This window comes from Scleropages formosus, chromosome 2 (genome assembly GCF_900964775.1).
Source record: "Scleropages formosus chromosome 2, fSclFor1.1, whole genome shotgun sequence".
Lineage (NCBI taxonomy): Eukaryota > Metazoa > Chordata > Actinopteri > Osteoglossiformes > Osteoglossidae > Scleropages > Scleropages formosus.
Window position 1 is genome coordinate 22,937,388 of NC_041807.1, and position 14,183 is coordinate 22,951,570.

At 44.2% G+C, this 14,183-nt stretch overlaps 1 protein-coding gene across 1 annotated transcript; it reads right to left on the reverse strand.

Moving 5' to 3' along the window:
• Window positions 1-1,228: 1,228 nt before the first annotated feature.
• Window positions 1,229-9,841, reverse strand: tekt4 (tektin 4). The gene is made up of 7 exons (XM_029249862.1): window positions 9,131-9,841; window positions 8,068-8,138; window positions 6,752-6,895; window positions 3,297-3,519; window positions 2,998-3,152; window positions 1,854-2,074; window positions 1,229-1,661 (listed from the first exon to the last, which is right to left on the reverse strand). The coding sequence occupies exons 1-6, from the start codon at window positions 9,767-9,769 to the stop codon at window positions 1,861-1,863; spliced, it is 1,446 nt and encodes a 481-aa protein (XP_029105695.1). The 5' UTR covers window positions 9,770-9,841; the 3' UTR covers window positions 1,229-1,661; window positions 1,854-1,860.
• Between the last annotated feature and the right edge of the window lie 4,342 nt (window positions 9,842-14,183).

Consider the following 14,183-nt stretch of genomic DNA (forward strand, 5'->3'; position numbering starts at 1 on the left):
TTTGCTAACTGAAGTTCAAATGGAGTTTATTCCCTCTGTCTCCTGGGGAGGTTTGGATTGGTCGCAATGGAGCATCACATCTATATTCTGGCATCTGTTTCCTTAGTCCATCAGGAGGTAATACCTAGTGTCCCCCCTGCTGATGAAGCTCAGTTGTGCCACACTAGGGAGCTAAAAAACTGACTTGATCATTGAGAGGTAATTTCCATCAGGGTTTCCCCCCCTCCTGTGGAAATATTCCTCTCTGGATGAACGTCCCACAAGAGTGCTGTGTCTGAAATACGTCTAGTCACCGTTTATGCAAATATTATGCAAATGAAAAATTTTATTTCAAGCTTGGGAAGACAGTGGAAAGTGTTGCACAAATGTCTTTCATAATTCAGAGAAGTTCCCTACTGCCTGCTCTATCGCCTTCCTCGGTCACAGTTCTTTAATAACAGCGACATGTAAATCGGCCTCCTTCCGCTCAGCATTTGCGCACAGGAAGTGTGTCCCATTAGGAATGTCCTTTAAATGCAAATGACTGTTGATGTTCAAAGTGAAATTAGTTCTCTTTTCAATCCTTTCCGCCTGCCGGGCCATGCGCTCATCATACCTTTGCTGGCCCCTGCTGAATACTCTGAATCGCATCTCATTGTATCCAGAGTAAATAAGAGCAACTGCAGGTAACATGGTAAATAATCCCATGCACAGGTGTATGTAAATTAGAAGCGTGTTTCCTTGCCTTTTTATTGCTTCTGTTTGAATTTTAACTGCTTGAACACTGTTGCCGCAGCACAGCATGGCAGTGAGGCAACGAGGAAGTGTCAGGATGAGTGGGCAAGCAAAATACGGACACTCTGCAACAAAGATGAACTCCACCGATGAAAATACACACACCCCACGGCTACTCCCACAAAAAACTATGCTGAGTTTTAGCTTTCAGCTTTTTTGTAGCATTACTAGGTTTTCAAGTTAGGCTGAAGTAAATACAATCGATGGGGTTAACGGGGATGTGAAAAGGGAGATAAGGGGGCGATAGAGTGACAAAGAGTAATTTTTACACCGGCTCCTCACCTTACCAAGACAACTGGGACTAAAAGTTTGTCTGCAATCTGAGTTGTCCATTCGCATTTAGTCAATAAAAGGATGAAAATACAGACATTCCCCAATATTTTAAAAGAAGGTAGATTGTGCAAAGTGACAGATATAGCTATAAAAATACTTTGTTAGACCTTAATATATTACCATTAGATTGTTGACCGTTGATTGTTGCTACACTGCATAAACATGTGTAATGTTCCAAATGATCTTGCCCTTGATCCCCAACACTGCAGAAACTGAAAACACTGCAAAAGTATAGAGTAAGATCCTTACCCTAAAATTAAAATTACCCAGTTGTATGAATAGGTGAATAACTTTAAGTTGCTCCAGAAAAAAGCATCACCTAAATGTAAATGTTTCTATGAGTTTAAAACACTGTTTCTAAGTAAGTTGAATTGTTAAATCCTTAACCACAGTTCCTTTTGGGTTGAGTGCTCTTTACTGCCGTCTGTTGGCTCTCAGGGTAAACGATGGTTGTGTTCATTCTCCAATGAACAAATTTCAGAGAAGTCAGGCGAAGAAAATTCATCCATCCATCCTTCCATCATCAATAAACTGCTTGTCCAATACAGCCTATCCTGTAAGTACAGAGTGTGAGGGATGGTACGCCAGTCCATTGCAGGACAATCACACACATATACACACTCTTTCACAATAAGGGTAACTTAGAGTTACCAGTTCATTTGAAAAAAAAACATGTCTTTGGACTATGGGAGGAAACCAAAGCACTCAGAGAAAGGTCACGACACACAAAGGAAGTAAGAGGCAACCTTGCCCTCAGTAGCCAGCCAGCGTGGTGGCGGTGGGGTAGCGGGTGCGGTGGGTTGTGCAGAGCTCTCCGTCGATCAGCAGGCTGTGGGTCTTGTTGGCGATGTCCTTCACGAGTGTCAGACGTGTCTCCTCCAGGCATTCCAGAGAGCGCCGCGACTCGGACAGCTGTCTCCGCAGGGTCTCCAGGGTGCGCTCAAGCTCATCCACCTCGGCAACCAGACTGACCACATACAGGCAGGGATTAAATCAGATGGGCAAGAGAACTGGGACCAGCTCAGCTGGTGTTTTGCTTTTGAGATACATTTGTTAAATTAACAAACTTCTTCCAAGTGACTTTGAGTGATTATCTACTATTTAGCTGAAATCTTTACCCAAGGTGACTTACAGTGTTAGATACACTGCATTAAACTCCCTGCAGTCATACACCCATTTATTTATACAGCAAGGCAATATAACTCACACCAAGGGCAGTTCACAGTCACCAGTTCACCTGTAGCACGTGGTTCTGGACTACGGGAGGAAATCAGAACGCCTGGAAAAACTGCAGGTGACCAACATGTAAACTTCTTGGAGAATGAATGGGAATCAAACTTATGTCAAAACCCATAGAACAGGTGCTACTCACCAGTGTTACCCACAACTTGTACTGTTAAGCTGCTTACAATGATTTACCAGTTTATTATACATGTGGGTAATTTCCAGTGGAGCAACTTTTTGGGTAAGTGTCTTGCTTAAGGGCACTATGGCAGCAGCTGGGATGGGACCGTATGACCTTTGGATCTGAACCCAGCACTATGCTTACCAGCTGGCCATCTATTTGATGTATTAAATAGTTATGTTTGATATCTATGACCATAGGCATTATTCATTTCAGTAGGCTTGGGCTTTTAGCCTCATTGCTACAGTGGTTTAGTCAGGGAACATGTGTGTTATGTATGTTTATATCAATCTACCTATCCATCCATCGATCAATCCACCCACCCACCTTTGTGTTTTTGCCCTTGTTGTGTGAACAAGTCATTGTTTTTGATGGATAGAGCTCTTGTGATGCAGAACAAATTTCACAGAAATCAGACAATAGAGTTCAATCATGCTGTATTATGTGTCATATCATGCATTTTCTGAGCTCCCTGAGATACTGACCTGATCTGTGGGTCATCACGGCACAGCTCCACGTTGGGCCTCCGTGCACGGTGGTGGAGTCGGGACTGAGCCACCCTCAGAGGTGCCTCTTTATTCCGTAGGATCTGCTCCAGTGCTACAATGCTCCGCTCCTGTGCACTGATCTGTTCCTGGGTCTGGCCACACACACACACACACACACACACACACACACACACACACACACACACACACACACACACAATGACTTGTTTAATTAAGCCTGGGGCTTGGTTCAAGTCATAGTGCAGGACCCGGTTCTGTCCCGTCTCTCTCCCTACCTGACTGAGGTGGAGCTCAAGCTGCACCTTGGCCTCACTGACCTCCCGGCACCGGTGGGCTAAGGCAAGGTCGACAGCGGCAGCCTGGGCGTGCAGGTCCTCGGCCGTCTCCTGCAGCACACGCTCCGCCAGCAGCCGCAGTTCCGCGGAGGCCTTCTGTGCCCGGTCACTCTGCACAAGGTTGCCATGTGTAAACTTCGCCCAGCTCTCATGGTCGGACGCACTGAAGGGCAAAGGGCAGCCAGGAGTAAGGCGTTCAAACCCTCAGCTCCTGACACGTTTAAGGGTTATTCAATAAAATAATAAATTATCTTTACATGCAAGAAAACAATAACCAGACCTACACACTTCCAACAAGAGTGTACTTGAGTGCACAGCCCTCCCCTCCTTATGCAGGTAATTTGTTCCTGGAAAGTCCTTTGTACAGCTGAACCCCCTCATAACTCAAGTGACATAATTACCATTTTCTTCCATGTAAAAAACTTACATATTCCTGAGCCCCTAATCTGACACCCAGTTGTGCTAAAATATCACCAAATCCCATTAAAATGGACACAATATGTGCAGTAAGTAACATTAGTTATCAAAGCACAACCATTTTCTAATAGTGCTTGACTGTCTACTTGCACAAATCAATGAAAACAACGCCGATGAATTTGCACTCAAAGATGAGTGTTTGGAAAGTTCGAACAGGACCAAGATTACTGCTGTTATAACAGGTGAAACTAGCAAACCACGTGTAATGGAGGTTGAGGAGGTTGAGAACTTGACACAGCTCGAGACAAACTAAAAGTAAGGAGAGGCCTGGCTCCGATCTCCTTTAGCTCATGTAAATATGAAGAAATTCCCCGTTAGATGAATTCGGGGTATTACATAGAAATCCTTTTGAACCCCTGTAGTGCCCTTGGTCATGGTACTAACCCTGAATCCATACAGTAAAATTTACCCTGCTATTTACCCCCCTTTGGAGAAAAGTGTCACTGTAAATAGCCATTATAAATAGTAATTATAGCATTAATGTGTCAGGAAACGGATCATGTTGTGACTAGTAAACTGGACTGGTGAACAAATGGCTACCAGTTCCAATCCCAGATGGAGCCTCATAGAGGTCACACACCTGAACGCACTTCAAGTGGGTGAATAATGTGCTCAAACCTGAATCCGTGCAATTCTTCACCAGGCAACCGAAGAAGTAAAAATAGCATGTCAGAGGTGATCATTCTCTCGGTTGTTTACCGGTCACTGAGCGGGACCGGGTGGGGGTCTGCGCGGACCGCTGAGCGTGGCATTTTTACTGCGGGGAAAACCATGAGTGGGAAGAGAGAGAAGACATGTGGAGTGAGATCTGATGGTGCAGTGTATGTATTGAACGTGGCTCAGTTGGCTCCTGCCCCACCGAGACCACGCCTACTAGACGGGCAGCTCTGCTGATGAAGCCGTTCGGGCCTGAAGCACCCCCTCCCACAGGTCCAAGGTCCATGACAGTGCCAGGTGACCAGGAAGGGGTGTGATCCAATTAAAGTGGATACACCGTGCACTTCAAATCCTCACAGGTTTGGTGTAAGAACTTTGCATGTCATTTAACGTCTGGGAATTGCTGTAGACAACTCTGATATGAATTAATTTGAATATGTTACCGGAAGGCTTATTTCAAAAGGCTTTTCTTATTTCTTGTGATGCAAACTGGCCTCCAGATAATTTGCACTTTCAATTTATATTCTGGAAATGACACTATAATATCACAATTATTCAGCCATCACTTTTCTCCAAAGCAACTTACACTGTTTTACCTGTTTATACAACTGGGCAAGTTTTGCTGGGGCAAAATACCGCAGCAGGTGGGATTTGACCGTATGTTCTTCTGAGTCCAAAGCAGTGGCTCTAACTACTATGCTGCTTGCTGCCTCCGGTAGCTAATAGCATACAGAGTAAATTGTACCTCTGCCCCCACAGGATTTTTTTTTTTAGATCTGAAACATGCCACCTCAGCAGTATGCAATATAAAAGTACATAAATTAATGTTTTCTGATTAAATTTGGAGAAATTAAAATCAAATTACATTGGTATTTAAGCGACCGGGGGTGTGGTGGTGCAGTGGGTTGGACCGGGTCCTGCTCTCCAGTGGGTCTGGGGTTCGAGTCCCACTTGGGGTGCCTTGCGACGAACTAGCGTCCCGTCCTGGGTGTGTTCCCTCCCCCTCCGGCGTTATGCTCTGTGCTGCCGGGTCGGCTCTGGTTCCCCGCGACCCCGTATGGGACAAGCGGTTCAGAAGGTGTGTGTGGTATTTTAAGCATTCATAAATGTTGTGGTCATCTGCTGCCCTCCAGTGGACAGGAGGCAAATAACCTTTACTGTCTTAACAGCGGACAGTGAGCGAATGAGCAATGGAGACACTAGGTGGCGCACGTGAGCATAGACCTCGACCCAAGGTTTGCAGGGTCATCTCTTTGGTAAATCCTGCTGTATCATTCAAAATGAAACTATCTGAAATGTTCTACTTGATCAAATTATAACTAAAAATACCATCCATAATGTATAACTGCCACGCAAATGGGAAATAACAAAAACAGGTTACGACTGACAGAAGGTTGTTAGTTTAAGTCTGAAAAGGGCCTTGCTGTAGAGCACCTCTTACTGATCTGGAGTGACTAGTACTGCTTCACACGTTGGAGGGAACGGAAAGAAGGAAATGAGCCAAATGCTGATAATGAACAGGAAAACACACACATTTCAGAACCGCTTGTCCCATACAGGGTCACGGGGAACCAGAGCCTAACCAGGCAACACAGGGCATAAGGCCGGAGGGGGAGGGGACACACCCAGGACGGGACACCAGTCCGTCACAAGGCACCCCAAGCAGGACTCAAACCCCAGACCCACTGGACAGCAGGACTGTGGTCCAACCCACTGCGCCACCGCACCCCCCAACAGGAAAACACAACAATCCTAAAAATTCTGTATTTCTATTGGGAGGTTCTATTCAGTAGTTTTGCGTATTGTCAAGTTGTACATGGTCTGTGGAGATTATTATAAAGCTTCCATTTCCGTTATTAGGCGCACTGCTGAATTGTCATCCGGTGCAGGGGCTGAGTCAGACCACCTCAGGTGACAGTTCAAGTGCCTGTCATTGTTGATCTTTTGTTTTTCGTATGTTCAAAATGTCGTCGTAGTCTCTGCGACCCCGTAACACCATGGGTTCTCATTGCTGTAAACAGGATCTTGTCGAAAATCTCAAAGAAATTAAAATAAAGTGATTCATCGTTTAGACAGACAAAGGCCAAAAGATGAAACTGAAAATTTTTGCAAAATCATCGCTGCCACCACTTTGAGGAATGAGCATTCATTACCATAACCATTTTCTCATCTGTTTTGGAGTCACCAGATTCTCGACCCACTGTATGACCAACAGAGCAGAAGGGATGCTGAACAACAAGAGGGGGGCTAATGAACCTCACTGTTCATGAAGCTTGGCTGAGATGGGGTGGAACTGAGTGTCCATGCTGCCGTTGCTGTAGTGGGCGCAACAGTCATCCATGCTGTACGCCTGCGACTTGTCCGACCAGTCCAGTTCGAGCATCGTCTTCACCTCCCGGTTGGACCTGGGAGTGGACGCACAATAAAGTTTGTTACTGGCAAGGTGTCTGGATAGATTAATTCTGGAAATTCTTGAACGGAACTCCAGGAAAGAATGCATGCTGACTTGTAAAAATGGGTCCCGTGGGTTCTGCTAGATTCTAGAAGATGGTCAATGGCCCAGTATCCACCGCTGATTCTTTTATCACCTGAGACCACATTTATCCCTCCCAAGATTCAGCATCACAACAGTTATTTCTAGATGCATTTCTAGGATTTCTAGGAAGCCGTCCAAGCCCGCACCCAAAATATGCATCATTAAAAAATAAAGAACAGCCTCTCAGTGGTGCATTACGACTCAGCACTGTAGCATATGCAGATTGGGTGATGTGCTCAAAAATGTGGGAAAACATGCCCTGAATAGTGGACAAAGGTGAATGACTGGAGAACAGGGAGTTTATGCAGCAGTGCCACTGCAGGCCAAAGAAATAAAATCTTTAAAATAATACATCAAACAAATAAATAGCACTCATCTCTGGACAGAGGTGGCAGTTCTTTATAGAGACATCTCCGCAGCCTCATTATCCCTGATAACACATTTCACTAACAAGCCAACAGTTTGGAAATTTATGCCTGGAATCTAATTCCAAGAGACAGTCTGCCACTGGGGAAACAATTAACAGGAACCCTACCACAGCCTTCTAAGCAATGTCATCCTTTAGAAACCAAGCTCTACCTGAGAAGGTTTATGGTGGCCTAGTGAGACGTGTTGCTGTTTTACAGTGCCTCATTATGGATGAGGATGAGGATGAGGATGAGGGTTCAATCCCGGCTCAGTCTGTGTGGAGTTTGCATGTTGTCCATGGGTTTTCCACTGGGAGCTCTGGTTTCCTTGCACAGTTCAAAGATATGCCTTTTCAGGCATATTGGTGACTGCAAAATCACCCATAATGTGTGAGTGACAGAGAGAAAGTATGTTTGACTGGTGTATGCATGAGTGACTCATTGTAAGTAGTGTATCTAGCAGTGTAAATCACTTTGGGTGAATAAGGGGTGGGCTGATACTACTGTATACTGTAATATTCATGGAAAGTTGCTTTGGAGAAAAGCATCTGCTAAATGAATAGATGTTAAGACTGCATCCATTCCCTGCTTTATCAAGACAAAGAAAATGCAGGAACATAAAGGTTTATGACACCTTATCTGATCGATGACCTGGGTTAGTGTTCTTTTCAGGAGGGCCTGGACACTTTGGATTAGTTCCACCTCCTGCAATAAACACATACAAATGAGCAAACAAACCCTCACACCCTCACACTATCCTCATTGCTGCAGATATCAAAAACCAGCGCCTGTATTAATAATGCATGGCTTTTAGTTTTGGACTTATTCAAGTCCCATAAAATCGCTGTGCATTAACAATTATTTAAAAAATGTCCTGTTCAGTGGAATAACAGCTTGTTAGATAGCGGGAGAGGAAGAATATTGATAATAGTACGCAGTGGAGTTCTACATGGCCTGGGAGAGAACAGAAATGTTTTAAACACAGTAATAAAAGAGAGACCATGGACTTGTGCAATGGGTGTCGAGTCTTTTTTTGGCCAAGGGCTTCAATAATTACTTCCAACTAGTCCAAGCACCACACGTGTAAAACATTCTTAACTGTCCAAATCATTGTATTCTATTCAGGTGAGTTGCGTGTGTCTATCTATAACAGTATTATCATGTGATTCATTTATGGTAGGTATAGAATATTATGTAACCACCATAATAATGTATCGTAACATGCCTCCATTGCTACAATTGTGTTAGAAGTGTTCTCGCAAACCTCAGGTTGGACACCCCTTGACTGAAATGGCCTGGTCTGATTTTCTTCCTTTCTTTACTATGTATTACCATTATTTATAGCAGCATTAATAACCAATTTTAGGAATATCTTTGTCCAGTATACAATGTTAGGGAATCATTTTTAAAGTGAATTTACCACTTTATATGGCACTGCAATATTTACTGCACCAGTTCAGACTTAGCATGCCTGATCAAGGGTGCTGCAACAGGAGGATGGATTCAAACCCACATTTAGACTGCAAGGCTACAGCGCTAGCCACTACGCCACCCACTGGCCCAGGCACTTCTTTTAATACTGTTAATTTAAACCTCGACTACATGCCACATCACATCACATCTGTATGTCTGGTGTCCAGGAGGAGACTAACAGGGATTGCGCTGCATTGCTACCCAAGATCACGTTACTGGTGGACCTTGATGAGCTCGTCCTCCACGGTGTCCTTGACCAGGTCCGGCCCGATGCGGCCCTCCCTGCAGGTCAGATTGTGGGTCGAGATGATCATGGGGGTCTCGCTGGCATCCAGCGCCTTCTCCAGGCGCCTCCTGAGCGCCACCAGCAGCTCCGTCTCCCCCGCCACCAGCTCCACGTGTCTCTGCAGCTCCGACCTGCGCGCGTGGATCTCCTCGAGCCGCTCGCCGAGCCTCTGGGTGCTGCGAGCCTGCGAGCGCAGCGTCCTCTCCTCCGCTTCCGCCTGCACGCTTCTCGACTCGAGTGTCAGCCTCTGGGCGGAGCGGCGCTGGGCGGCCGCCTGCCGGAGCACCGAGCGGTTCCTTTCCAGCCATTCGGCCGGGCTGAACCGGGACGAGCGGAGCCCCGCTGCGGCCGAGCCGGAGGAGGACAGCGCCAGCTGCCCTTGCGCCGCACTGTCCGAGGTCCGAGGCTGGACATCCATGGGCTGCGAGTCGTAGCTGGGGTCAAGGGGACGTCTGGAGGCTGAGATCTCGAAAGACATGCTTATTTGCGGGCAGAGAACTCCGATCGAACGAGCCAGTATGTTCTCAGCTCTTCGCTGGATCTGTTGACGTCCCGTTGCCAAGGACGCCGTTGCCATGATCCCCGTCGTCGGGTTGCGTCGTTGCCATAGACGCGCTGGTGAAACCAGAAAGTACGCCGAGTTGAGCTGCCGTTACCTTCACGTTTGATCCCAGTTTATTAAGTCTGCAAGGACAGAAAAAACTCCTCCAGTTTTATGCAAATGCATTTTTCTTTTGTGTCTGGCGTTTTTTATATATGCAAAACATGTTGTTGCTTTCATCGCCGCAGGGCAACTATTTTTTCCTTTTGTTCTTTGATCTTCCCTTTTCCTCCTAAATAAATACAGTATAATATGAAGTCTGATTGAATATATAATGAACACCAAACACTGCTTTGTTTGCCCATTTAGGAATTTCTAAATTAATATATAAATTTTGAATTGTATGAAATAAGCAATAACACATCTTGAAGATATGGAGTTAAAATATCGATAGCTGAAGGAGTTCATTTCTTAGTTTATCAGGCATCTCTAACCACATGCATTCCTGTGGCAGTTCAAAAGAATGAAATTTCTGTCAGGTTGGAGGGAATGGCATAGACATTTAATGGAATCAGGACACTAATAAAATTGACATTAAAAGCAATTTAATATAAGTCAAACCAAAATGTTAACAAACAGCAACAGCCATCACTGGAAATGATACAGTATTAGAATTAGTATTATTCTGAGGACCAGCAGATGTTCTATATTCTGTAGAGCCTGTGTAATAAATCCCCGACAAGGAGTTGTATCTTAATTAGATTCTTTTTTGAAAAGCTTTCTTTTCAGCCAAGTGACACAGCGCTGAACAATTCAGTGCAGACAGGGACACAAAACATGATAAAATGGAAACAATAAAGAAAGCAGTTTGTCAGTGTACTCTTTAGACTATGGTAAGTGGAAACCGCAGAAAGGAAAACAAAAAAACTCCCAGGTCAAGGCATTGGGAGAAATATAAGCTTCTGACAGTCTGAGTACCGTTGATGGCCTCTCCCTCCAGGGCATTCTGGTGTATTCCACTGGGACTGTGCGGTGCTTCTGCACACCCTTGATGGGACACCAGTCCATCTCACACACACACACACACACACCATCTGAACTGCTTGTCCCATACGGGGTCGCGGGGAGCCGGAGCCTACCAGGCAACACAGGGCGTAAGGCTGGAGGGGGAGGGGACACACCCAGGACGGGACGCCAGTCCGTCGCAAGGCACCCCAAGCGGGACCCGGTCCAACCCACTGTGCCACTGCACCCCCGCACCAGTCCATCAGTCCATCCATTTTAGTGTAATTAGACAAATTTCTCTGCCAGGTCTTCCATGTGTGCACAATAAAGTCCTTTCAAACTGTCCAATGGTGAAGAAGACATTCCACAACTGAATGCTGCATTGCTCATGAGCTTGTCTGTGACTTGAATGATGGGAATTTTGCTCAACACCAACCTTCATGGCCCTGCATCGTGTCTGGGGGCAGAGAGCTTCCCCACATTTCCATCCTCCCTCAGACATAATAAAGACAGAGGGCTGCAGGTGCCGTGACAGTTATAAAAGGATGTAGTTCATAATCTATATTTAGTTTAAGTATGCTGGTATTTATTTAACACTTTTCCCCAAAGCAATTTACAAGGTTAAGCAACATACAGTGTCTTACCCCTTTACACAGCTGGATAACTTTTACTGGAGCAATCCAGGGTAAGTACCTTGCTCAATGGGACCAAAGCACAAACTCAAAGGCAACACCTCTAAACACACCAGTTGCACTAGTGGAGTAAAATCCCCTCTGATAAAACAGGTTGCTTAGCAACAACATAATGGTAATAAAAGCTGAGACTGTTGTTAATGTTACAAATAACAATTGTATAATGTCTAACTAACCTGAGAAACGTCACATCTAGTGATGTGGTAATTAGACCCGATGATGCCTTGTAATTTGAGGACACGGGTTCGAATGCCCTTTGTTCAAGGTACTTACCCTGCTGCTGTATAGATGGGTAAATCATTATAAGTAGATTAGCATGCAATGCTAATATTATAAGTTACCTCAGAGAACGGTGTCAGCTAAATGAATATTTAATAACCACCAGTAAGAAATGTAGCTCATATTGCGAAAATCAAGGCTAACTGAGCACATCAGCAGGAAGTGACCAAGGTGAATATTAGATTGGATTGCCCTGATACTGGGTTTCCCGTAGTCACTCACGGATAGATGGACAGATAGGTGTGCAAGCAGTCAGATATACAGTCAGATGCATCACTTTATTGAATCACATTAGTGAGCTCTTTTATCAGCTCCCTGCAGTTACACGTTAAAAATGGAGACGCGATGGAACTCCGAGGTCAACGAGGTCAACAAGTCTTCTTTGTTCGGATATTCAATCAGATTTGGGCAATCTGAGCACCTTTCAATGTAAAGAAAAACATTGTAACAGTGCTGAGGGGGCTAGTGTGGATTAATGTAAGTAGTTGATGTTAGTGTCTATTCCTGAACACAGTCCTGTGTTCCTTTCTCATTGGCTGTTATATTGCTGACACTTAGCCTGCCACAAGGAATTCTGGGCGTTCAAGGGGTGACCCCCTAACCACTGAGTGAAGTAGGTGAAGTTGAGGCTTAGAGTGACTTGCTGGAACGCTTAAGTCTTCCGTAGATCACCTTGTGGAGTCTTTGTCAGGACTGTTACGGAAAAGACACGAATGAGGACAATTATTAAAAGTATTTTCTTAGAACCCCGATTCCTGAACCTTTTTCCAGTAGCTCCACAATATATTTTTCTTTTAACTGTTATGGTGTTTTTGGGTATTGACTGTCAGCAACCTTCTTCGGCTCCCGACCGTGCAACTGGCTGATGTTCGTCCACATTAACCACATACTCTGTAGTTTCTCGTGAAAAACAGTCCCACTAAACAGCGTCCTGGTGTAAGATGCGCTTCCCCCGTACAGTGAGTACAGCGCGTTCCGGGGTCTCCCGACCTGATACACGTGGTAATCAGCACAGAGCTGTGTGCCTCATCTTTCATTTCAGCTTCCCTCTGTTATTGTAATCCTAATTACTTTACAGCACACAGAATCAATTGTGATCGACCTCCTATTAATGTAAAGTTTAATTTTGTGTAGTTTTTTTAGATGAAAAGATTCAGGATCAACTATAATTGAAGTGTTTTGTTTCATTCGGTTTAATTTGCTGAGAATTCAAAATAATCCTGGTATTCATTAAGGAACCTTATCCGATAACCAGTAGCGACTGTTGCATGTGATTAGGAGTGTGTGTGTGAGAGAGAGAGAGAGAGACTTGACACTTCATTTCATTCCCACATAGTGCAGCATGTGTTGGGATTTGCTCGCCAGGTGACTTGTGACAGCAGCAGAGGAGAAACGCAGGTCCAGTGGAGTATAGCTGTCACATGGACAGCAGCTCGGTGTCCAACGGGCCAAGATTTCATTGCCTACTCACCGCGTGGGGCCATCAGCAAGTGCGTTGCTGCCCTGGTTTTACATCAACGCTGTGATATAAAATTAACATCTAAAGGCAACCAGAAGTCAAGACAGATGTGAGGACTAACATTACTTTGGAAAATTAAGGGTTACAAATAATATTTTCATGTGTTACAAATTTACATAATAGATGCAATGGGTAGGCGAATTTAAAGTAGCAAGGGGAATTAAGCAACAGGATGCACATTGTTTTTGAACACCTGGGAAAAGTACTTAAAACTTGATTTGTAACTGTTAGCCCAGTGATATAAGGAGCATTTTAAAAGCTTTAAATTTATTTTGCAGCCATAAATGAATATCAAATCTTTAAATCAGTATTTTAAGTTTTGCTTTACTTTCAAATTAACTGAGACAGGACTACAGAAACTGGTTTTACCTGCAATAAAGTATGCGTAACAAAAAGTGAGGCTGAATTATGTTTATAAATATTTAATACAAAAAAAATAAAACCACAAGCCATACATTTTAAACTTAAGAAAACACTGCAAAAAGACCTGTGTCCAATATAAACTGTGTGCTGTGAGCCCTTTAGGACTGCAGTTGAAGAAAACTTGGTACTAGCTACTAAGAGACCAATTTCTCATTTTCTTTCAAAATTTCATGCCAATATGTTGTTTCAGTAACATGCCTATTACCCAATAATACTTTATAAAGTCATATTGTTTTCAAGCAAAGTGAACAAAACTAATTATACTAGACTTCTTTTGCAACAGAAGCCACCAATGTGAACAGGGTAGCATAGTATATTATATAACCTCTAATGTTAAGGTTTTATGGAATAAGAACTGACGTTATTTAGAAATCTGAATAAACCAAAACAAGAACCAGACCCTAGTTCTCACAATCAACAGCTCCACCCTTTAAAAACTAACAAAACAACAAAAACACACACCAACATAAAAGCAGTTAAACACAAGGTGAAAAGTTTCACAAAGTGCAATGAGTATTCAAACTCTGTAGTG